The following is a 26996-nucleotide window of genomic DNA, read 5'->3' on the forward strand; positions in this document are numbered from 1 at the left end:
GGTGCGGTTGCTGTTCGTCGAACTGACGAAGATCCTCCGCCGCCGTCGAAGACGCCGAAGAAACTACCTCGACGACATAACGACACGCCGCCGTCCCGACGAAGTCTGGAAGTAAAGAATACGACGACGAAAGACAAGCTGATGACGCGACGTTCCAGCTTCGGTTTTACACGACGCAGCCGTGATCCGACGCCAAGACCCAACTGCAACGCCAGACAAAGAACCACCGACCTCGACGTGCTTCTCGACGGCCATGCAGTTACCGCCTTAGTGGACACAGGGGCCGATTACTCCGTAATGAGTGGACACATCGCCGCCCATTTGAAGAAAGTTAAAACTGCATGGGAAGGCCCTCAAATTCGGACCGCTGGAGGACACCTGATTACGCCGACTGGAATCTGCACGGCAAGAATTACCGTTCATGACCGGACTTACCCTGCCACCTTCGTTATCCTCCAACAGTGTTCACGCGACGTCATTCTCGGCATGGACTTCCTAAACCAACATGGCGCAGTCATCGACTTGAAGTCGAAGTCGATAACCCTGTCTGAAGATCAAGCGATACCGCCGGAGAGCCCTCGTAGTCACCACGCCTTGAGTGTGCTCGAAGATCAAGTGAGCATCCCGCCTCGCTCCAGCATTGTTATTTCGGTCGGCACTGAAATACCCGCTGACGTAGAAGGTGTCATCGAAGGCGACCAACGTCTACTGCTAGACCGTGAAATTTGCGTCGCAAGAGGGATCGCTCGACTCCACGGAGGGAAAACGGAAGTGATGCTAACCAACTTCAGCCAAGAGTTCAAGCACATCAGCAAGGGCATGACAATCGCGTACATCGAGGAAATTGTGGAAACGAGCAATGCCTTAATCCTCACAGATTCTGCCGCTTCTACCCCGCCGACCATTGTCCCCGAACCAGACTTCGACGTAAATCCAAGTCTCCCCATAAGCAAGCAGCAAGAGCTCAGAAATCTACTCCGACGATACAAGGACTGCTTTTCGACTTCATCAAAGATTCAACAAACACCAGTTGCAAAGCATCGCATAATAACCGAAGAGTGCGCTCAACCACTCCGCCAGAGCCCTTACCGTGTTTCGACGCGAGAACGTGAAGCTATTAGGCAACAAGTCGACGAAATGCTCCGCGACGACATCATCCAGCCTTCGAAAAGCCCGTGGGCATCCCCTGTGGTCCTGGTAAAGAAAAAGGACGGAACCCTGCGTTTCTGCGTCGATTACCGTCGTCTGAACAAGATCACGAAGAAGGACGTATACCCCCTCCCACGAATAGACGACGCATTGGATCGGCTCTGCAACGCTAAATACTTCTCGTCGATGGATCTCAAGTCTGGCTACTGGCAAATAGAAGTCGACGAAAGAGATCGCGAAAAGACCGCTTTCATCACCCCAGACGGCCTCTACGAGTTCAAGGTTATGCCATTCGGACTGTGCTCGGCGCCTGCAACGTTCCAGCGCGTCATGGACACGGTTTTAGCAGGATTGAAGTGGCAGACCTGTCTCGTTTACTTGGATGACGTCGTCGTCTTCGCCGGAAATTTTGACGATCACCTTAGGCGGCTTGCAACAGTACTAGAGGCCATCAAATCATCAGGGCTAACTCTCAAGCCAGAAAAGTGCCGCTTCGCTTACGACGAGCTTCTGTTCCTAGGCCACGTCATCAGCAAATCCGGAGTACGCCCCGACCCGCAGAAAACAGCTGCCATCGCAAAGTTCCCGCAGCCCATTGACAAGAAGGCAGTGCGTAGATTCCTTGGCATGTGTGCCTACTACAGGCGCTTTGTCAAGGACTTTTCACGCATCGCTGAGCCGCTAACGCATCTAACCAAATCTGATGTCGAGTTCAAATGGCAAACGGCGCAGGCCGACGCATTTCAAGAACTGAAACGACGCATGCAGTCACCGCCGGTACTCGCACATTTCGACGAAGACGCCGATACCGAAATCCACACTGACGCCAGTAGCCTAGGCCTCGGTGCCGTCCTAGTCCAGAAGAAAGACGGGCATGAACGGGTGATATCTTATGCTAGCCGGTCGCTGTCAAAAGCGGAAGGCAATTATTCTACGACTGAAAAGGAATGCCTCGCCATCATTTGGGCTACAGCAAAATTCCGCCCATACCTATATGGCAGGCCATTCAAAGTCGTCAGCGACCACCACGCGTTGTGTTGGCTAGCTAACTTAAAGGACCCTTCAGGACGGCTGGCGAGGTGGAGCCTCAGACTGCAAGAATATGACGTCACGGTGATCTACAAGTCCGGACGAAAACACTCCGACGCCGACTGCTTATCGCGCGCCCCCATCGATCCCCCGCCGCAAGACGACGAGGACGACGATGCCTTCCTTGGAATAATAAGCGCGGAAGATTTCGCCGAACAACAACGAGCGGACCCGGAACTTAAAGGCCTCGTCGATTATTTGGAAGGGCACACCGACGTTGTCCCCAGGGCATTTAAGCGCGGATTATCTTCCTTCACGCTTCAAGACAGTCTACTCGTGAAGAAGAACTTCTCGCCAGTCCGCGCCAGCTACCTTCTTGTTGTACCGTCAGCGCTGCGTCCAGAAATATTGCACGCCCTACACGACGATCCAACCGCTGGGCACCTCGGATTCTCCCGGACGCTGTCGAGAATACAGGAAAGGTATTACTGGCCGCGTCTGACCGCCGACGTCGCCCGTTACGTCAAGACATGCCGAGACTGCCAACGACGCAAGACACCGCCGACAAGGCCAGCAGGATTACTGCAGCCGATCGAACCTCCTCGCCGACCATTCCAGCAGATTGGGATGGATTTGTTGGGGCCGTTTCCGATATCAACATCCGGGAATAAGTGGATCGTCGTGGCGACGGACTACCTCACCCGCTTCGCTGAAACAAAAGCACTGCCGAAAGGTAGCGCAGCCGAAGTGGCGAAATTCTTTGTCGAAAACATCCTGCTGCGACATGGCGCCCCAGAAGTCCTCATCACCGACCGAGGAACGGCCTTTACAGCGGAGCTCACCCAAGCCATTCTGAAATACAGTCAGACAAGGCACAGGAGGACAACGGCTTACCACCCGCAGACGAATGGTCTTACGGAGCGGCTGAATAAGACCCTCGCCGACATGCTAGCGATGTACGTCGACGTCGAACACAAGACCTGGGATGCCGTCCTGCCGTACGTAACATTCGCTTATAACACGGCGGTGCAAGAAACAACACAGATCACGCCGTTCAAGTTGGTTTATGGCAGGAACCCGACGACGACGCTTGACGCCATGCTGCCGCACGTAACTGACGAAGAGAATGTTGACGTCGCTAGCTATCTCCAGCGCGCCGAAGAAGCCCGACAACTCGCCCGCCTACGGATCAAAAACCAGCAGCGTACGGACAGCCGACACTACAACCTCCGACGACGCTTCGTCGAGTACCAGCCCGGCGACCGTGTTTGGGTATGGACCCCGATACGCCGACGAGGACTGAGTGAGAAACTATTGCGCCGCTATTTCGGACCTTACAAGGTCATTCGACGTGTTGGCGCACTGGACTATGAGGTCGTGCCAGACGGCATCTCGCATTCACAGCGGCGCCGCGCACGACCTGAAGTGGTCCACGTGGTGCGTCTTAAACCGTTTTACGGACGCTAACGAACTTCCCTTATTTTGTTGTTTTCATTGCTACGAGTGCTTATTTGTTACTTTCGTTTGTTTGCAGCATCGGGTCGATGCTTTTTAAGAGGGGGGTAATGACACGTGTACTTGTCTCTATCGGGCGACCACGTTTAGCCGCCTAACAAATGTTATCGCACAGCGCGGGACGCGCTTGCATGTATCCGAACTTTCTAGAAAGTTATCGATGCTTCTATCCGCTGTCTGTTGTCGCGGAACCTTGTGTTATCTGATTTCATCGCTTGACGCGAATGGTGTAGAACTTTGTAGAAGGCATGCGGGTCCCAACGTTTAGTCTAGAACATTCGATGACTGCTGTATAAAAGCCGACGCGCTTGACCCGCAGATCAGATTTTCGACGATCGCCGACTGTGTTCGCCGCTTTCGTTGTGCTATAAGTGTAGCCTGTTTTGTGGGCACAGGTTCGCCCAATAAAAGCTAGTTTTGTATTCCACCATACTGCTTCTTTCTTCGCCGTCACTACCACGTGACAATACAATAGTGAGATAATCGATTGATTGATTGGTTCATGCTTATATTTGTTTATTCATTCGGTCAATCAGTAATTCAATTATAATTGATTTCCATATTGAAAGATGTAGAGTTGAAGAAGAAAAAAAAACATTTATTTGGGGCGATGCTTTGTTCACCTCGCCTGTAGAGTTGAAGCCACTTATAATGAGGAGTAATCAGTCCGTCTATGTCTGTCTATTGGGGGGGGGGAGAGCACCTTCTTTTCGGACAGATGCACGAGAGTGCAGGGCATGTGCTGCAGCTTCTGCAGTGATTATAAGGGGGTCTTGCACTTGTTTGCAACAGCTGAGAGGGTATTATGGCAATATCCGGGGAGCTCCCATTGGAAGGACCTAGACTTACACTATTGTAATGTATTTAAGTAGTCATCTGTAGACAGACAAAGCTTAGATGAGATGTTATCAGGCAGGTCATTGATGTAAATCAGGAATAGGAGGGGCCAAAGTGCTAATCTCGGTGGGACGCCGGATATAACTGGTATTAAGGTTGAAAGAACTTCATTAGAATTTATGCATTGCATTAGGACATTAGGAAGGCCTTCATCCAATTAAACATATTCAGGTCAATGTTTAATGTACTTAGTTTAGATAGCAGTAGTGTGTGGTGTACTTTGTCAAATGCGTACAGCCTATTCGAAATCGTGTGTCTAGATTGGAATGCAAATCATTAGTGAAACAAAGAAGCTGGGTGTCACAGGAGAACATCTTGCGTAAACCGTGTTGGCTGGGAGTAAAAAAGTTATCAGATTCAAGGAAACTTATAACCTGGGAGTAAATAACAAGCTCTGCGAAAACTGTGTTGGCTGGGAGTAAAGAAGTGTTTAGATTCGAGGTAACTTATAATCTGGGAGTAAATAACATGCTCCATTATTTTACAGAATCCTGATGTCAAAGAGACATGCATATAATTAGAAGGCTTACGAGTTTACCTGGATTTATTAATTAGTATTAATTTCATCTACACCGCATGAAGATTTTAATTGTGATTTATTCGTAATTGTTTCAGTGCCTTTACAATTAAATAATATGGGATCCATTCGAGAGTAGTTTTTAGGTATTTTTTCCAAAAAAGGAGTAAGATGTGAGGATGGTAAAAAGGACTGAGAAAACATGTCATTTAGCACTTCAGTGCATACTTGGTCAGCAACAGCATCTCCAGATCATGTCATTAGTGCAAGTTTTACAGTGTTAATTCCCTTAATAGTACTCCAAAATTTGTTACTGGAGTTTGAAAAGTACAACTAAACCTAATGCGCACCAAATACCAACCCAATCCTACGCTGTATCTGCATGTTTCACACAGCATTGACCGCGGTGGCACCAACCAGATCAGAAACTTCAGAATTTATAGTTGTAACGCTAGCTATATAATATAGAAAGTTCTAGCAAAAGTTTATAATCAATGGCTTCTAAAATCAGGTAGCAATGATTGTTGTGCGAGGTGCACCAACAAATCTCAGAGGCCACATAAAACTCATAAGCTCTCTCATTTTGCCTAAAGCACCAAAAAATGTAGGACAAATCTCGGACACAGTGTCCAGTTGTTACTAATACTTTGTTGTCATAGCATCATGGCACAAATCTAAAGCAAATACAGGCATGAGTTAGCCAGATGATGCAAAATGACAGCTTGATAGATCAGAAGCTTACGGTGCCTTCTTGGACGGTTACCACCATGTCACTCAACACCAGGCATTATGTGCATTAGCATTGAATGCCTAATCTCGGAAATAGCATACGCTCGCCACACCCCTGGCATCCCTTACGTACTGGGCATGTGCAGTGTAGATTGTGTAACGCTAACGCTAAATCCCTGCGTTTGCTGCCTTGCACTGTACTAAATCTTTTTACTGTTTAGGCTGCACCAAGCAATCCTGTGTAAATTTCCCACTTCACAATTTGTACCATGTCCAATGCCACTTCACTTTGAATAATGGGGCGTAAAATGTGCTCAGTGTAATTATGACAGTAAACTTTAAGTAAAGCAATTGAGAAGGGTGTACTTGTATGTTCACCACTCACCTGTTCTCAGGTCATGGTTCACCATGAGGTCAGCCGCAAGATGGGCTTTGCAATACAGCCAGAAGAGGAGCATCTGCGGACAATGCTAGAGTCCAACCTGGCTGAACTGAGTGCGCCGACACAATTCAGGGTTTGTTTTTTAATTCGCTAATTGATGCATTCTTGCCCTTTGTTTCCTTCATATTCAATATGCTCTCCGATGAGCTGGTCCGAGAGCTGTATTATCTGTATATTACATTCAGCGATGTCACTCTTAGTGCGTGCTAAATGGCGAATAGCTAAGCTGTTGGTATTGACTGTGACAAAAGTCGACAGTTTGCAAGTTTGCAGTCATTCATTCTATCTGGATTACCATCCTCTAGATGCGTTATCAAGTAGTCAGTTCTTCAAGGTCCAGAGACATGTCAGTCACCTTTCATTGTGTTTTTGTCCATTTTGGCCATTCCTGTGGGGGAAAAATTACCTAAAGTTGAGAAGTTGAATCCTTCTTGGAGGAAGAGGGGCTGGGGTGGGCCTTCAAGCATAGCGTAATCGTTGTTTATTAATTTATTTGGCACTGCACAGATGCTCTCAGAATTTAGAATGCTTCAGGTTGCTGGTGCAGGAATTTGAAAATTATATTGCCACGATTTTATCCTCCTCCCCCATTTTCTGTCTTGCTAAGCCTTTACTCACATTAAAGGGAATTAAAGAGAGCAATATGTTGAACTGTATTACTCAATTACCCTTCTTATGAGAGGAGGCTTGATAAGTCAGAAAAGATGCAAGATCAAGAAATCGAAGCTGCTTTGAAGTTACCATACCAGCTCTCTGTGATGTCATGGATTTTGAGAATGTCTGCTCGGGACTATCGTTAATCTCCTGTTGGTAAAGATCGAATATGTTGTATTCCAAGGAGTCCAAGACTGAACTTAAGTGTGTTCGAGAACTTTTAGTGTGCCACAATGGTCAAAATACAATAACATACATTTAAATTCATCATGTTGCATAGATGTACCGGCATTGGAGTTATAGGCCCAAATTCAGGAAATGGAACTTCAGCCTTCAATTCCTCTTGTAATGAAGCTTTTACTGTGAAATACCCGAAAATATGGTTCTAGAAGAATACCTTATCAGTCTAAAGTGTCTTAGTGTTTCTCTTAAAGGCTCAACCAGACGTACGCGTTCCAATGCGTCCGCACACGCCGCACTGACTCGACGTCGCGTCGCGCCCGACGGAGGAGGAGGGCGCGCACCCAAACGATGCACGAGTTGCCGCGCGTAGCCGCGCGTCTCGCCGCGGCGGCGCAGTGTTGCTAGCTTGCCATGTTCAAGGCAGTCTAGCCTTCGCTTAACGGCCATGTTAAGCATGTGTGTTACATATTGCAACAAAACACAATAAAAGCGGGGAAGGCGAAGCTAACTTCACCACAGACTTCACGACGCGCGCGTGGAGCCGGAGAGATTGCTCAAATACATCACGCTAAGCATCTCGGAGACGACGAGCGCGCCACCTGTCGCTGTCATGACAAAATGCCGCACCGCCATAAGCGGCGCAGCCCAGCCGATGCTGACACCTCCCATTCTAGCCACCCTACCCGGGCTTGCCTGAACGTCGCGCGAAGAGTCGTTCCCGAAGTGACGTTGGCTTGCCGTGGTCATGTGAGGTGCGTCATGCAACTGACGCGAGCGGCAGCTTCCGGCGCGGGCGCGAAAAACCTAGCGGTTGTAGGTCTCCGCGCCGCCGCGCGCCTACACGCGAAACAGCCTCCGCGCCTGACGCCGTACGCGCCCAGGCGTGGTGCGGCGCGTGCGGGCGCATTGGAACGCGTACGTCTGGTTGAGCCTTTAATGTGCCTTTTAAGAGGTCCGGAACCACTTTTTATTGAAGTTAAGAAATGCATTTGACATTAAAACAGGCTATTTCAGAAATACTTTGCCACAGTATGTATTTCAATGCGTTCAGCAGAAGCAGAGTTAATGGCAATGAAAGATTGCCTTTGTTCCCCTCTGCTGTGCTTCCACTCTTTCTTGATCGCCTTGCACTGTGAAGGCTACGGCAAAGTGAGGTGGTGCCCACAACACTCCACCTACTGAACTTCACTGGGAGGGTGTAGTTCAAATTTGATTTTGAAAGTTCACATGGATGCCACTATACTTCCAATTTTGACGCCTACATTGCACCAAACTCACAGACTATCCCTGAGCTTATGGCTAAGTTCACGTTGCCTCATGCCTTTGCTGTACAGTGTACTGGATAGCTACGGGCAGCTATTTTTGCACTGAGTGACATGAGTAACACATTTGGTTTTGGGCTTACCACTAAGACAATAAAACAATTTGCAAGGGTCGAACAAGCTTCTTCATGTTTGCTCATGCGAGCACATTGGCAGTACACACATCGGCTAAGCGATGGATGCTGCACTCTAGGCTCGCGTTGAAAGAATTCCTAACGTAACAAGCTTTGACCATAATGGTCACACACTTCGAGGGTGTGCAATTCGGGAAGCAGGAGACGGCCTATTCATCAGATGTTGGCACTCGGGTCTGGAGTCACGTCACCCACAGATACCAATCAGACCATGCCATTTTCCTTAGCGAGCCACAGCGAGCTCAGCATGTGGGCTCGTCGCAGCACTCCACGATGGCCGCCGTGTTTACTCTACGCTGCAAACGCAACTACATGCAACTGTAGGGGCTAAATATCTGCACGACAGGGCTGGAGTGCGCTCTTGATCTCAAGTGCTCCAGTGTGGCTGTCCTACTTAGTGTGGACCAGCTTTGTCCTGTACCAATTTGACCGACAGATACAGTGGAAGCTCGTTAAATCGTAGTTGGCCAGCGCTCAAAAAAAGTACATACTAAACGGTAGTATTGCTTAAGCAAAGTACCATGAGATCGCCCACCTACCTGTAAAAAACGGAACTCATAGAGAGTGTGATGAAAGGGCAAAAACATGCAGTATTTATTCACTTTGTGGGACAAAAGTCTTGTTTTCATTTTATGCTGCGATGGCATAGCAGCGACGACAGCAGCCTCAAACTTACTGAAGCTGTGAGCCAGCTTTTCAGCCAGCCCCCTCTCCTCGGCAAACACTCGCATTCCAGATTCCTCATTGGCGTTGCATATTCTCCGTGCACGGGCGCGGTAGCACTGCAGAAGTCGCGGGGTGCCTTTTTCATTGCAGGGTGCAGGGAAGCGAAGGTTAGTGGGTGCATTGCAAGAGTGAGCAAGGCTCCACAGAATGTAAGCCTGCGAATGCAACGGGTGTTCCATGGTCGCACGTAGGCTGGTTCTACAGGCATACTGTTCTGCAGCACCGTGCGCCGCCATCACAAAACTTTGGTTTCGTGAAGCTTCACTTACTGTGGGTAGAAGGCACCTCAGGCTGCAGTCAATGAATCTAAATGCGGAGCCAGAAATGACATTCTGCCTCCTCGCCGGCGCGCTCTTGTAGTGAAGCACGGCCACCCAAAATTTGTTCAATAAAGCACGACAATTCCTCAAGTCACAGCGAGAATATGTGTTTGTGCTCATAAACTCCCAATGGATCGCAAATGGGTCGGCGTGTCGCACGTGTCCCCTGTACATTCTTGCAGTGCAATGAGAATGTGTGCATTTCTTTCGTATCGCCAGACTTCTAGCTCGCAAGTCCGTCTGAGAGCCCCAGGAAGCCCAAGCAGAGAAAAGCAAGTAGAAGGTAGCGATAAAGGTGACCTTTTCAAAAACCCACAAGAACTGGGCAGCGGCCGGTACCTGTGGTTGATGAGAACAGTTCAGTTGGCTGGTCTTATAAAGCATGTTTATATTCATAAAAGCCGGTAAAAGCAGCCAATTCGACCTCATGGCCCGATTTGCGAAGTTCATTATGAACTTTTGAACTTACGAATTTCAACAAGACTTCAGCAACGGTAATGCACTGAGACATCGCGATTACATCCTTTGGTTTGTGGGGCATGCATGTCCAAGCAGCTCGGTTGCCCGCAGCGCGGCAAGGTTTCGCGAGAAATGTAAGCGAGAGAGGAGAACTGGCCCGACATGATGGTGGAGCAACGACAACTTCCGGCTTCACTTAGCTTCACAAAGAGTGATGTCAGGGCCCCTCCTTAGTTTTCCATCCTTCATGCGCGAGTCCTAGATTACACGATGCCACAACGCTCTGGCACGGCGCTGGCAGCAATGTTGATGTTGATGTCACTTCATGCACAAACAGGGCACTTTGAGGCCCTTGTTCTGATCTCCGAGGCTTCTTGTTCTGCCGGGCCACCCAATGGGCACGACGCACCACTGTGATGGCACAATTTAAAGTGGAAACACTACATGTTAACCCGATACGTACGCAATAAGCTGGTACGGTTTATGCAATACAAAACGCATTATGTTCGATGGCCACTGATTTGGGGATTAAACTTTACTACTTTTAAAACGAAACTACTGTTTAAGCGCGTACGGTTTAACGAGGTTTTACTGTAGTAGCCACATCCAAATTGTGCATTTTGCCCAATAGCTCAATAGGAAGCAGTCTGCCAAGGCATCTAGCGAGAAGCAGCCATGAGCAAGCACGTGTTGGCAAGCATATGTCTGGTCTGACTAAGATTTGCGTGGTTCGAGGCTAGTTGACAATTCAAAGATTATAGAAATTAGATAGACCCAATGGCTACAACTCCAGTAAGCAGTCTGGCCATAGTACAGTTTCTACGCAGGCATCCGCAGCTGAGCGTGAGCTGATGACAGTCAGCTTCTGGAAGTACATAGCTCTTATAAAAATTTTAAACCAGATTTTCGCTTACTTCAGCATGTTTATTAAACTGCGTCAATAAATACACCCAGTAACAGTAGGAAGAGCTTTTGGCCAATAGCAGCCGCTATGGAAACCTTCTATATGACGAAATATAGCAGCCCGAAAAGAGGGGGGAGGAGGCTTCTGTTGAAAAGAGAGTGTTTGAGAAAAGGGTGACTGCGCTCGCTCTGCTTGCAAACTCCACATGCCACACACAGCTGCAAAATTTGGCTGTGATGTTCACAGCAGCGTATGCTATCCACGGACTTTGTTATTTCACCAAGACCGAGGGAAGGTTCAGGACCCCTTTAAGCAGTAGGGTGTATGCTTTCTGGCACAACCACATAACACCATGAACGCTTTGTGCAACTTGCAACCTGTTATCTACTTGTGCCACCTGTGTTAGGCTGAGAAATATTAACTTGCTCTGTGTGCACCCGACCCGGAAGGCAAGCTGTAGTCGAGCCACACATCTTATTTTTATTTCATTTTATTAGGGCATTTTGACAATCCCGACAAAAGGGAATTTAATGACATGGGAACTTTCTTTCGTGTTGCACTTTGGACTGTCACAGCAATCCAATATTGTACATTGATCTAAAAATGGCAAGATGAGAGCAAAAACCACAGAAATAACTTGTCCTACTGCCATACATATAGTGGGATGCCTGTGACAGTTTAAGCTGACCTACATCATAATTGCATACATACGTTATATACCATGTTTGTAGTAAGTCTACTGCCACAGTGCACAGAGTCACAATAGTGGCAGGCACAGGTGAAAATGGCAAATGGTGGCAAATTTTGGGAAAGGATTTATTCATCCCCGCATGTAACGATTGCAAGCATCGAAGCAACCATACGTTCTTTTAGTGAAGCAACAGAGGCTCGTCTTACGTCAGAAGCTGAAGCTATATCATGTCTCACTCTGTTCCATGAAATATATACTACCACAATCAAATTCTTTGCTCTTTCTTTATCACTCCTCCTACATTGACATCATGTTGCCTCGATCATGCCCTTAACGTTTTTTTCCCCCTCTGTAAAACTATTACCTGTTCAACCTCATTTCATCCTAAATCTTGTAGAATGTAGAGAATGGAATCAGCTGCCTCATAATATTGTTAGTATCATGGATCACTGCCACTTTAAACATGCCATAACTAACCTCTTTGCACCTGAATTACATATCTAACTTATGTGTGACAATAATTTTTGTGTTACACTAGTGTTATAACTATCTCAGTTACTGTTATGTTATAGTTAGTTAAATGTGGTTTAGTGGCGCAAAAGCAGCTAATGCTATGCTGCCCCAAACATGAGGTATTTGTTATAACTATCTCAATTATGTTGTGTTATGTATCATTTGTATTATTATTGCAACTTTAAACATGTCATAACCAACCTCAGCTCCTGAATTTTCTAGACGCTTGCGTTACAGTTAATTTTTTAATTGTGTTAATACTATCTCCATTACTGTTGTATGATTTATTTGTGTTATTACTGCCACTTTAGACATACCATAATTGATATCATTGCACCTGAATTAGATAGCTAGCCTTACGTCTTTATTAGCATTTTTCTTTTTTATATATTTGTGTTATGTTTGTGTTGTTACTATCTACATTACTGTTGTGTTAAGATTTCTTTCTATTTTTATTGTTATTGTGTTCATGTAATACACAGTCGCCGACCGTTTATTCGGACCTCACGGGGACTGCAGTAATGTCCGAATAAACAGATGTCTGAAAAAGCAGATTAAGAAAAAAAAAGAAATGCTTTATTTCCACACACTTATTCGCGCTCGGCAGTAGGCTTGAAGAAGTCGTGAATGCGCCATTGCACGCTGTTCGGTTTACGCGCAATGAGATAAGCCTGAATCTCGGAGAGGGTTGTACGGTCACTATAGGCGGCTGAAAGCACAGTCACTGCTTGTACATGCTCCGCATGCGGCGGCAGCGTAGCACATGGTGCGTCATCTGACTCGGAGTCAATGTCCGGCAGTGCAGCAGAAACCTGACAAATGATCTCGCCGTCGTCGAGTTCTGCGCATGTCAGTACAGCAGTGTCAGCACCGGTGAAACTGTCAAACGAGACGGTGTCCGGAATTGCAATGCAACCACTGCGCAGGTCTTGGTAGAACATTTTTGGCATCAGTAGGGAGCACATCGGAAGGCGACAAATCCTAGGCCTCCTGACACCTGCTTGCCGACATTCCCTAGTGCAGTCTGCGTGGGCACTGTCAGCGCCACTAAACACTTGACGCGATGTTTCTCTATGCCACGTTGGATCACCCCAACCTTGACACAGCACACAAAGCAAACATCACCACGCCGTCACGCCGACACCAGTCACACGAAGGAAAAATGTGGCCTACTCGCAGCGTCGTGCACGAAGAAGAAAATCAGCTGATGGATTGTCTTGACATGGCTTACTAAGCTGAGACCGGAACTGCTGTAGCCACGAACCAGGCAGAAACGATGATGAGTGGGGATTTGCAGTGGCGTCACTTCGTGGGGCAGCAAGGAGGCTCCGTTCAAAACAAAAATGGCGTTCAGCAAGTCGAACCATGCATCGGTCAGAGTCAGTGTATGGTGCTTTCGATCGAATTGGCTCAAGGAGTGTCTGAAAAATCAGACGAGAGGTTGCAAGGTGTCCGAACTTTCGGCAGTTGTTATACATTATGGTCCATGGGGCAAATGGCGGTGCTGCGAAGCTGACCGAATAATCGAGCATGTCCGAATTTTTGTAGTCCGAAAAATCAGTCAGCGACTGTATATGCATTTATATTGTCTGGATCACGTTGTGTGGCTGACATACCTGCCCCTCTCTGTAATGCCGAAAGGCCCTGAGGGCAAAAATAAATGAAAAATTGAAAATGAAGCTGTGATGAGTGGTTTTAAACGTCAGGGCTGCAGAAGGTGAAGAAAGTCTTTTCTTCATCCTGGTCGGGGTCAAGAACAGGCTCACCTGTTTCCAAACTGGTTCTACTTCTCCATGTCAACCAGCATGAACAGCTAACGAGGGCTGAGCAAAGGAAACTGGTCTTGCACTCCTTTCACCATGCCTAAAGAGCAAGCACACTCCTTTGTTGTTGCCAAGAGAGCTTTAACTTGTAATCTTGAATGCTAGTTTACCAGAGACCTACACAAGGCCCCATTTTGTAGCATAGAGTTCAGCCAGAAAGTACACAGGGCTATTATTGCAGTCACCAACAACACCCAACTTAGATGCTGGCGTAAAGTGTTGGCAAAGCTGTAATTGTTAGCCTGCAGTTTTTCCTTATTTTCCGTGGACAAGCACACCCATGTAACACATGAACGTTTTGACTGCATTGAGGTTGGATAAAGCATCACAACACATAAGGTGTCACTGCTGTTCACTTCTCCAGTAACCCAATATGCCATGAAGGGTAATAAGTTTAGTACCAACAGCTTCAATTGTAATGGGGAGAGAAGGAAAGGTGTGCCCTTCAATTGAGTTTCATACTCATATGTGTATATACTCATAGTCAGTTGCATTCCTTTAGTAATCCTATAATCTAGTGGCATCATTCAGCCCTTTGACCAAGTAATGTTGGTAGCAAACAGTTCTGCCAGAGGGAATACTTTCTTTCTAGCGGCCCAGTAACAGTTGAACTGCAGAAAGGCTTTATGCATGAGTAAGTCTAAACATGCAGTGGTCGGCAGTTTTCCAAAAGCTTTCGCAATGGCTACGCACAGAAAAGTCCAAATGTAGTAAAGAGTATGATTCCTGTGCATTGTTATGCAAGGCAAACCGCAGGTTTGGCTTACATACAACTACTGTAGTTTTGCAAATATGTTAACTTATAAAAATTGTATGTCAATAAAACTGATCAACACGTCAAAATCCTAGACTCCCTGATGTTGTTGCGTGTGTGCTTGTGAAAGTCTGTATAAAACTCTGAAACAAAAGTAACATGAATGTGAGCAAAGCATTCTCCACTGAATGGAAATCTTTTGCAGGGGCGCCTAAACGAGCTGATGTCACAGATCAAGCTGCAGAACAACCAGATGACATTCACTGACACGGCAATACACTGCAGCCTTGACTCCAATTCCATGAGCCAGCTCAAAGAGGTAATTTTTTTTTTCTCTCTGATTGGTAATGTATGACTAATTCATAGTTCTTTTTATGTTTGGTTTGTCTTGTGTCTGCATTTCATAAAGTAGCAGCCAGCTACAGTTTAAATCACAAAGAAGCAATTTCTCTATCTGTACTGGGTGTCTTGTTGGAGTGGGCTGGGGATAAAGCGGTCAAACTTTACTGAAATAAAGTGAATGCACCAGTGTTGTAGGCTTTCTTCAAGGCACGATACACCATGTAAGAAACAATCTTCTCACTCATAAACCTAGAAATGCATAACCTGGGCCATTGATAGGGTAGACTGTTTGGTCTTTGTTCCATTAGTTTATTAATGCTTTTAGTTTCGTGGTTTTAGCTTCCTAAATGTAAATAGTTTATGTGATTGCATGGTTGGGCTACTTGATAGAGCATTTTTTTTTCTCAGAATGTTGCTCAACCAACTATCCTACCATTGCACTCTTGTACTTTAAGTAGCTTTTGTGTAGCTCCATGCTTGGTACATCTGCTGTACAATTGCAGCAAGTGCTTTTTTTTTTTTGACCCTTCATACCCTAATTTTTCATGCGGAGTTTTGTGCAGTAGCCTGTAGCCCCCTATCTTTACTGCATTTCTTTAGTTCTTTTGTTGTTATTATTATTGTTGTTGTTGTTGTTGTTATTATTATTATTATTATTATTATTATTATTATTATTATTATTATTATTATTATTATTATTATTATTATGTGACAGCTGTAATTCACAAGCTTTTGTCTATTACTTAGCATGGTTGACTGTTTTGAGTGTGTAGTTTTTGGGTGTGCATATTGCTTCTGCAAGTAATAATGGGCCAAACACCTTTGTTTTTTTCGCAGCACAACATTGCCACCTTTTATAGCTGCACACAGTTTTATAAAGTTGTCATTCCTGGAAAACCACAGCGTTCACCTACAATAGATTTGTTTATCTAATAGTAATTGTTATGCTAGCTTTCCACTAAGGCATACATAAATTAGTTTTCCAAGCTAGTAGTGGTGCAGCCAGTTGTAAAATTGGTGGGTATGTCTACAGCTGGTGCTTCTACGATATGAAAGACGTAAATGAATCATTCATAGGAAAACTGTATGCAACGGACGAGCGCTAGTGTGTGCAGCTTGTAGCTTGTGAACCAGTATTTTGGCAAATGTGCAGCATGGAAGAGGGCCCTGTAGAATTATGAAAAGGGCTCTTACAGGGTGTCCCAGCTATCTCGAGCCTCAAGATAGCGGGGACACCTCGAGCGGCCACTCGTACGGCAGCTTTTCGTGAATTTGCGGGCTTCTTTCACGATCAGAAAAACACTTTTATGCAGCGCGTAACGAGCAACAGAAAGCTGTATTGGGAGTTTTTCATGTCTCTTACAATTTTCTCATTCACACTTTTCATCTAATTATAATATTTGAGAAGTTGATCAATTAATTAGAACTAATTATCTAATTAGTCAGATAGAAAAAAAACTGAGTATCTCCAAGCGATGGTAAACAACATTACCTTTGTTCTGTCCAGCTACGTGGCATTTGCGTATTTTTAAACTCTGGCTAAAGTTAGCTGGGACACCCTGTATACATTGCGTTCCAGTGGGCTTCTTAAATTTCAAGCTGCGGATTTTTAAAATCGCTTTTGCTAGAGCTACTTTGTAGCCTCTTACTAGTTCCCCTGCATTTCTTGGCGGCCGTTGATCATGCAGTAGAATTTTCATGTTGTGAACCTTCTGGGATCAGATTGGCATAAGATAGTTAAATTTTGGCTCAAGGTGTATTTGAGTCAAGTGCCTCTTTTATCAGGAATCCAGACTCAGTCCTTAACCCTTTAAAGTGTCTGCGAAATTTTTCTTTTAATTCAGAAAATGATATTTTCTTATATTGCACCTCAGGATAGGGATATCGTTTAAGATTCGAAATATATGTAACATGTGGGTAGTAAGCTCGCAACTAGTTTCTGAAAATACCAACTAACAAAATCAAATAGTATCAATGCTATTGGCTGTGGCAATATCTGAGTTGTTGGACATATCAATTTCACTGAAAACGCTGCCATCACTGTCAAGATTTGTATGCAGGAGCAACTCCTCCGAGTTTGATTACTGTATTTACTCGACTCTAATGCGCCCTCAATTGTCACATGCACCTGCTTGCCAGGACCTGGAAAACAAGTCCTTTACAGTACCACGCACCTCATGCTTTCATGCAGAAATACAGCTTTCCCTCATTTGGAAAAACAGATTTACACCCAATGCACTAAAGTTGTGATGAATAAAGAAACGCAGAGTTCGTCTGAAAGGTGAAGCATCGATTGTGGTAGCAAATTAGTAGACAGCTATGCAAAGTAAGGATAGTAGTTTTATCAGTCGTATAAACTTGTAAACATTTGCTTGCTAAATTAACAAGCACAATGTCACACGCACGCACACAAGCAAACATGAAAGCGTCTCACTTGATGACCGCGGCAACTCGCTATCGAAACGCTGGAATGAGGAAATGAGCTAGCAGGAGCAAGCGAAATGTCCTTCATGCTGCCTCTTGGTTCAACACAAACTAAGCGGCAAGAACACAGCGCAGTGCGCTTGGATGCGCAGACTCTGTCCCCATTGCAGATCTCTTTCAGGATAGGGCTCGCGCGGCCCTACCGTACACAATAGCCGCCGAAGAAGAACATCTGACCTTGTGTTTGAGCCAGCCCTGCACACAAGTCTAGGGAACCCCGAACACCCGTTATGCAGCCGATTTCTGTCCCTCCGCAGACATGATCATGTTAATTTTAATTGTGGCATCATGATGAACTCGGCGTGTGTTGGCGGTCGGCACTGTCATGCTGATCGAGCAAATGCAGAAAACGGGAAGACAGACAATGGACTAACCTAAGCACACACACTACAGCACATAGAAGCTACGACAGCTAGATGGTAAGCGCGTACGAGAAGGCCTTTTTGAAATGCAGTTGTTATATGGCAACGCAGATTTAGGGTCGCATTCGATTCAAATGCGCACGAAGTTTCTGGACCCGTTTGATCGTTTCAGAAGTGTGCATTAGATTCGAGTAAATAGGGTGCTCTAACAGTTGAAATCAGCGCGTTCACGATGAGCTCGGCAGCACATGACTGGAAGTCACCATTTTTCCTGTTGCCAGACAGATTGATTTGCTAGGGGCTCTAGCAACCAGAGGGGATTAACCAGAATGTTAATATGGAATGGATGAGCTTGTCTAGTTACCAGCCTTAGAAAGAACACGCGAATATGTGGATGAGCCAGGCTTGTCCTTGACATCTTTTGCCAAAAAGAAAAAGAAAATTGGAACCAAATAAAACTCGAGCATGACACATAAAGAGTTACAGACGTCATTATCTTGGGCTAGTGGTTCTACCATTACTTAGATTGGCAGAAATTTCCATGACGAAACAAAAATAGATTGCAGTGACGACTCAAGCTGGGTCTTGTGAAGAATTTGGCAGACCTGAAATTCTCACCTGAATTTGTACCACCGAGGTTCTGGAGCATGCTTAGTTATTGCATAATTAAGTGCTGCAGTCAAGTGATAAAAAGCCAGTGTAACACTGGAGATCTTATTGAATTATTGACCTTTATTCTCTGTCACAAAAGTGAAGGCGCATCGAGAGAAAAAGCTCAGCAGAGTTTGACGGTGTCCCGACCCTTACATTTCTCGGCAGCAAAACAGCAGAAACATAGTAGGCGCCGAAAGAAATACTACATCAAACTCAACAAATGAAAAATAATGAAACAAAAAAGTGCAACTATACAAGCACAGAAAAAATACAGACACTGAAACTAAAATACAGTGCACATGAGTGTAGCAGCAGGGATGACTGATTTAGAAAGTTTGCTAAATCTGATCTGGTAATAAAGATATACGACCACTCCCAATCCTATGAGCAAGAACAGGCAGACAGTGGCTGAGCATCTCAAAGCCATAATTTGCATGCAGTAATGCTCCAAGTTGGCAGTGTTTGCAATGAATTATGAATGCTACGTGAGGAGGGTAATATGACTTTGTGTGTATCTGTTTCAGCACCTGAACAGCCAGCAGAAGGGCATCTTTGAGTTGGTGAAGATTATTAAGAATGACCTCGAAGAATTGAAGAATATTGAAAGCAATCTCCAAGTGGCAGGTGGCCCAAGAAGATAGCAGAGCAAGCAAATAGGGGATACCCAAGGTTCTGCTTGCGAGCTTTCTTGCCACACATAATGCCATAGGGACAATAACATCACAACCGGCATAGAAGCCGGAAACACGCAATCCTTTCTATGACATTATACTCTGTAGCGAAGCTTCATGCAGAAAAGTCTGCGAGTACAATTTTTGAATATCCCCTATTTGTGTTACGATTTGCTGCCTGAAGTTTTAAAGACAAAGCTATATTTTTAGCAGCAACAGTGTAAATTGTAAAATAATAAAGTGAGAACCAGCATGTCTTCTTGCAGTTGCTAAATTGGTTGTCATGCGTGCTTTAGCAGAAAAAAAATGTATTTTTTGCTTGCTGTCATGTGTCATGAGTCCATCTCTTAGCATCAGCACCAATAGAACAATCTGTAAGTGCTAAATTTTTATAGCTGCAAGTGATATAGCAGGCTCTGTAGACACCGTGTGGTAGACAATTCCATTAATTTACAATTTATTTATTTTTAATTAATAAGTACAAGTAATTTCCCCTGTGTTGTCCTTGGTGTCTTTGTTTCTTGGCTTCATATGACATAATTAATAAAGATCGGGCCCCTCGGTTAACCCCCTTTCTTCTCGTTTCGTACGAAACGAGGGTCTCGAATCCGGCAACATTGATGCCTTCGGGTAGCACGTGTCAGTTTATTGACCAATTGCCTTCACCCAAAAAGGTAACGTACTTGTGACGTCTGCGGCAGAAAGGATGTTCCACATCCGCCGCTAAGGTTTGTGAGTGGTGGCACTGGATAACACTCCCAGGGTTAGTTCTAGTAGCAACACACAAATACCCCAGAAAGTGGATGGGAAAACGGCGCTGTGGTAGCTCAATTGGTAGAGCATCGCATGTGTAATGCGAAGACATGGGATCGTTCCCCACCTGTGGCAAGTTGTTTTATTCCTCCACTTTCAATTCCATTAATTTATCATTTCTTTATTTTCAGTTAGTAAGTACAAGTAATTTCCCCTGTGTTGTCCTTGGTGTCTTTGTTTGTTGCCTTCTTATGATATGATTAATAAAAATCGGGCACCTTGGTTAACTTCCTTTTTTCTCGTTACATAGTGGTAGTGGACTCGCAGTCAGTTTGGCATTTGGTTGTTTACTAAAGCACCGCTGGCTCTCATCACTACCTACGTGATTTCCCATGCATGTGATTTCCCGTGCGTGCTCGTGAGCACCGTTGCATTAAAAATTGCTGGGTCACGCTTTATTGACTCAGCGAAAACCTTAAAGGAGTACTGGCCATACATTTCAGACTTCTCATATTTATGTGTTAATTGAAGGTCTTCAACCTCGAAACCCTATAGAAATACTGGAAAGCCCCACATTGCCCAAATAATGTACTGTAGTAGCTTTTCTACGAGCTAGTTTCGGTTTCGCTTCCTAGGTTTTATTTTGTCATCACGTTTTGACACAAAAGGTAATCATGTAGAAGCAGAATATTGTGACAGATTTAACACTCACTCCAGCTTGCTCGGCTATCTGCTAAGCTGCTGCGCATTGTGCAGTGGGACGTGGAAAAAACAAGGCATTTAATAACGTTCTTATTAAAGAGTGGTCAGCTCAACCAGCTGCTTAGGAACCAGGGTGAACGCTCTTGCTTTCAGGAACCTCTTTCCAAGAAGAGGGAGGGAACCATCAACTGAAGGACATGCAGTCATGTTCTGGCTTGGCCTACCACGCTGGCACCTTCCTGTGTTGAATGTGGCTTGCTCTTCCACGGGCAATGTATAGTAGAAAGAAAGGATATTTTGCTCTGGAGAACAAATGCACACACGGATGCCTATGCACACAGACACACCCATTCATGTGCAAGGCTTTCGGGGTTTTAAAGCTTCTGAAATGTCTTCATTGCCCGAGTGATATCTTGAAGCACTTCATGTCATTTTTGTACATGCGATACGTTTGTTTGTCTCGGAGTTGAGCCATGGCGCCATATGATGCTTTCAAGCTCTTAAAAGATTTTCATTTTTTTTGTAAAGCTCTTAATTAGTAACTGATGCTCTTGAAGCTTTGTGTGCACCTCAGTCGTAAGAGTTGACATTCCTTGAAAATGTCAACCCTGGCACATTCAGTTCTTTCAAAGTGTTGGGCAAACTACCTACATAATTTGTAATATATGCTTTTGATGCTCTGGAATGCTGATAAGTAATTTTCTACAAAGGCTGTAATTAAACTATAGTTTCAATCTTGATCATACAGTCGCCAACTGATAATTCAGACTCGATGGAAACCACTAAAAAGTCCGCATAGTAATCACAAATTCGAAGTATCGGATTTGCCCAAGAGTAAGTGACTTTATTCCACAAGTGACCATGAAATGCGTGCTATATGCTTGGATCATCACTTTTGAGATACCTTCAATTTCGCGTGACTAGAACAAGACGCGTCTGTGTGACGAGCGACGGCATTCTTGGTACAGTGCAGAGAGCGCTGTCTTATCACAGCATAAAAACCTGCAGCCTGTCGACGCATCCGATGGCAGTCATGTGAAATATTGTGAAAAGGAGGCATCTTCGAAAGTGATCGTCCAAGAATACGGCTCAATTTTGTCAATGTGTTGCTATGCCTATACACTTGCCTTTGGCCCAAACATTCCGTCGCCACGATTTTCTAGCAGTGTCTTTTATGCTAGTCTTTCTCACGCTTTTTGCACTTCGTCAGTAGTCAGGGTGACGCTTTGCACACGTTATCAACGAGATCAATCGGCCATGAATGGTGGATGGTAAGAGGAGCAGAGAATCGAGCGGAAGGCATTGCTATAACATAGCGACCCGCTACCTCGATCACTGTCATGCTGTTGCTACAGATAGGCGAAAGTACAGTCAGTGTCTGCAATGAATTCTCGTAGACCGCTGCTAAATCGACTAGACATCACTAGTTTCAGTTTCAAGGAGTTGCCAGCGACATGGTTGCTGATGTATCAAACTGGAAATATCACTGTTTTTCTGCTCAACTCGTTGGTCAAATCGGCACACGGTCATGCAGTCGAAGTCTTAATTATTGTACTGGTGGCACATTGTAATGTGTCCGAAATTTCGGTTGTCCTTATGCAACACACCTACAGAGCTAGTGCCACAAGGCTGTCCGCATTATCGGTCTGCGACTGTACTGTCAACAGCAAAGGTTCACAGGACGCAGCATCTGCCAAGAAGCTGAATTCTGGCAAAGCATGGTCACAAAGCCGTGATTTAAATGGTCCACCATGTAAGTAGCCTTTGTCACCTACACAGTGATTCATTAAATTAGAAGTGCCATGCCACAACTCTTTCCCTACCATGGGGAAAAATAGACGTTAATTGTATGTTATGCCGGATTTTTTTTTTTATGAAGGAGCTACTGCACTTCATATTTTATGTAGTACATAAAAAAAAAGGCAGAGTGAATGCACTTTTCACACATGAAAGTTTTATAATGAGATATATGTAATAAAATATATAAATTGCCAGAATCAAGATGGTCAGATAAAATTGAACAAAGTTTTAAAGAATGCTTGTACCCACTAAGAAAAAAACGTAACAAATTATGAGATATATAAAATGTATTGTCGTCTAAAAGTCCAACGAAACTGCAGCATCCTCAGACTCGCTGCTGCTCGATCCATTGACAAAAGCAGCCGCAGACTCGGCGGAACTGCGAGATCTGCGATCTTCCGAAGCCGGCCATTTTCGCTTTCTGCTTCGACGATCGCGAAACTTTGGAGCGCGCCCAAAAGTTACCTCCCGGCGGTAAAAAATCGAACTGCTTAGGAAACAAAAATATAGTTCTCCTCCTTCACATCCGATGACGCAGTGTCCGTGGGCTGCGTGGAAGGCGTCGAAAGCGGCGTTTCAAACCATCGATAGCGGGCTAACGATGCCCAATGCGTGCGGTAGGGAAAGAGTGCAGTAATTCACATTTGCAAACGTGTGCCTCCTTTTTTTCAAGTCTGTCTACCTATATACCTACCCATCCACCCCTACCCACCGATCTATCTATCTATCTATCTATCTATCTATCTATCTATCTATCTATCTATCTATCTATCTATCTATCTATCTATCTATCTATCTATCTATCTATCTATCTATCTATCTATCTATCTATCTTACGCCTACCAAATCATAGAGTTTCGTACAAAAATGTATGTACCAAATGGCCCAAGTTATCTGATAGTTTGGGCCACCACTAGGTATGTGTCGGTAAAGATGACGCCGTCGTGGTCATTCCAGCTTCGTCATCTGATTCGTCATGTCGTGGCCTCGCCTTTCATGTCGACCGTGTGAACCAAGTTGTCTAATAGCTTGGGCCACTGTAGGTAGTTACTCGAGTTTGTGTTTGCGTCGCGGTCGCTGCATCACCGTCATTGCAGCTTCGTCACGTGATGTCGTTGCCACGCCATCACCGTCATACAGTCAAGTGCTCGTCATATACCGTCGTCGTGATGCCGTGAGGATCACCCAGTGGTCACCCAGTACGCAACCCCGTGGTCCAAGTAGTGTACTAACTTGGGCCACTATATGCCATGTATCACAAAGCCTTAGAAACGACAATTTCAGGGATACATAAAACGAATTTCTGACGTTTTTCGACGTTTTAAGGGCGCCGACCAGTCAGAATATATCTGATGCTTCAAATTGTTTAGAAAACGTTTTCGAAAAACTGTTTGTATTCTTGTCTTCTCGAAACTATATTAGGACCATGTTCTTGGTGGGAAAACGTTTTTCTTTTTTTTCGCGGCAGAGTATGCTCTGCAGCTGTTAAAGGGTCAACAAGACAGTTGCAACGCGGGAGGCCTGGCGGCGTGCTGCCGGTAAGTTGTCCGGGTACGTGGCGAATTATTTGTTGCTAGTTATTGTTAGCACATATCTGAACTTGGAAGCAGTTGCCAGAGATGCATTTACTCGTAATTATAGCTTACCGTAAGTGATGACAGTCACGTTCATGTCCTACCAGTGCTACTTTCAGTATGTGCAGGATTGATGTTCATATATATTTTAGGCGCCTATTTAGCTGTTATATCACAAATACTTGGAGTTGTTAATATAGATAATATTGAGTTGTGCGCGAGTTTCTTTAAGTGGCGTACACGTGCACGCAGCTGTATGATCGCTGGTATGTGCCGAGTTACTTCGGTGCCTTCTGTGGGTGACGGCCGGATGACGTCCTTTGCAAGCCTATAAGGAGAACAGGTACAGTAAGGTTTGGTGCAGAGCTTCTTAGAGGAATTATCTTCTAACTGGCCATATGGTAGCCGTTATTTTCTGAGTTAAGAGTTAGAAATTCAGGTAGTGATAAATGTACCTTAGATTAATTTGTTCACATGCGCATGGTAAATGTAACTCACATTAAAAACTGGGTAAGGCCCATTTACTTTTGTCTCTTTTAAGTATGACGTGTACATGTTAGTTCGTATGCAAGTCTATCCTTCCATCTATATATATTTATAATATAAGTATTTTAGTTTCTTTGGAAAGTATAGAATTACATACCAGATGGTGTGCTAGCAACATATTTACACGTGATGCTTCCTGTTTGCCATAGAAGTCATCTGACAGTAGCACCCAGTCTGAGTTGTTATCTGTATGTAATTAGCACTAAAAAAGTTCGCGTATGCCAAACCAAAAAATCAGAAGTGCCGCTAGTATCAATGCAGTTATATGTTTGTTGATGCTGCTAAGCGTTAGGTTTTCTTCCACATTACTGTGTAAAGCAGTAAAGCTACGGCGTCTGCTGAAAGACTGTTGCATGGAGGTACTTGTTAATTCTGCCAGTAGTTTGGGTCTGCTTTTCATCATCGAACTTTTTTACACACTCTATGAATATACAGGTCTCGAACGGTCCTTTCACATTTTCCAAGGAAAGAAAGTGCGTGTGTTCCCAGAAAGATCAAGTCCAGTTCACTTGACTGTGCTTTAGGACTGTGCTACAGTGAATGTAGTTAGCTTTCCACGAGATTTGTTTTCGAGTATACTATGGCTTCAGTTTTCTATACAAGTTTTACAACTATCAAAATTGTTGTCAACATTTTTTATAACCTACATACATTTGCCTGGAATTGTGTTGCTTCTATTATACGAGACAGTAAGAAAGTCCTTCGATAGACATTTTTGTATACAATCTTTTATGTGTCAAAGGCACCGTGTGCAACAAGAAATTTACTTCAAGAAGAAGGTAAACCGAGGGGCCCGAGTTTTATTAATCATAACCATACGGAGCCAATAGATGACGATGAAAAGGAAACTATGGGGGAATTTATTTATAGTTTTAAAACTAAAGCGTAGAAACGATAAGCTAAAATGAAAGAAAAGCGGACGAAAAGACAACTTTCCGCCGTTGGGATTCTGTCTCTGTCGTCGTCCCTTCCTTATTTTTTCGCGCTGCTACATCAGTTGCAATGATACCAACTAGTAAGCAACTATTCCGGAATACATTTGTAGTAGACCGGGCTCTGCTCTGTGTTCTCTTCATCCCAGCGCTTTTTTTCATTCTGTCTCTATTGTATTCCCTTTCTTATTTTTTCGCACGGTTACATAAGTTACGTATTCCGTTTGTGCTATCTGGGCAGAAATGTGCTCGTGCTCGTTGCAACATCGGTATTCCAGCTTAATCATCCGACTCTCGCCACGCCGTCGTCGTCAGACCCACGTCGTCATCCAATTGTCCCGATACCGTTGTCATGCGATCGTCATCATGCAGTGGCCTTCATGCATTCGTTGTCATCCTTTTGTCGCGATGCCGTCGTTGTCGTTGCATCGTCATCATCATCATCATCATCCTAACTTCGTCACCCCACTTATTTCGTCTTCAAAAAAACGTCATCGTCATACCGTCTTTGCCGTTTCATCTACATCATTAGTTCCGCATTCTATCATAATCATACTGTCGTCATTAAATCGTAATTATGAACCCGTTGTCATGTGAACTGTGTGCATCAAACTGTCTGCATCAAACAGTCGTCGTCGTGTCGTTGTGGTTGTTTCATCGTCATTCCAGCTTCGTCATCCGGTTGTACATTGTACAATGTGCATTGTGCACATTGTACAAGTGTATTCGTGCTTCATCAATTTGTTAAGGTGACAACTGACGCAGTTTCGAGCAACACCTCGTTTTACTTCTTTTACATTGTGCCTATTTAATTCCCTTAATTTGTTTTCTCAGACAGTTTTGTATTTTCTATCTGAGTTTTACTTGACTAATGTATTTTGTATGTTGTTTTACTTGTGTATTTTGCTAGACATCGTACTTTTGTATATTGTGGGGTTTTTTGTAAAAATTTTGTATAAGTTTTGTGTACTTTAATTGTTTTTTTTTTTCGTAATGCGCAAAGCTCGCATTTTTTCATGTATCGGTTCCCCCTATGTAATACCCCTTCGGGGGCCTTTAGGAGTATTGTGAAATAAAAAAAAAGATTTGCATTTACCTCGATTTCTCGATTATAAAGGCTCTGTTCGCGATAATATTGATGCCTCAGAGATTCTCGAGGACTAATGTGTCACTTTAGCTTGACATAATATTTGCCTTTAGTGTCCAGTTAACATGCCCATATTAAGACGGCCTTCCTTTGCATCTGGTGACACTGAAGGACAGCACCAAATAACATTAGACAAGGTATTTTTTTTCGAGACTCCATTTTAATTTATTTTGCCTAAAGGGGATCGTTACGTGCGGAGAAATTGAAGCCCAAAGCTTGCCGCCTGGAACTTCGCGCCCAAACCGTAGCGCTTGTGCGTAAGCGCTAT

At 44.5% G+C, this 26996-nt stretch overlaps 1 protein-coding gene across 1 annotated transcript in view; it reads left to right on the top strand.

Moving 5' to 3' along the window:
- LOC135914310 (nuclear pore complex protein Nup54-like) overlaps window positions 1-19527 on the top strand; it is a 32383-nt gene extending 12856 nt beyond the window's left edge. The window contains exons 8-10 of the mRNA XM_065447099.2: window positions 6232-6351; window positions 14967-15080; window positions 19128-19527. Coding sequence (XP_065303171.1) covers window positions 6232-6351; window positions 14967-15080; window positions 19128-19244 — 351 coding nt within the window. The 3' untranslated portion in view covers window positions 19245-19527. The remainder of the gene's footprint in view (window positions 1-6231; window positions 6352-14966; window positions 15081-19127) is intronic.
- The last annotated feature ends 7469 nt before the right edge of the window (window positions 19528-26996 follow it).

This window comes from Dermacentor albipictus, chromosome 3 (assembly GCF_038994185.2).
Source record: "Dermacentor albipictus isolate Rhodes 1998 colony chromosome 3, USDA_Dalb.pri_finalv2, whole genome shotgun sequence".
Classification (NCBI taxonomy): Eukaryota; Metazoa; Arthropoda; class Arachnida; order Ixodida; family Ixodidae; genus Dermacentor; species Dermacentor albipictus.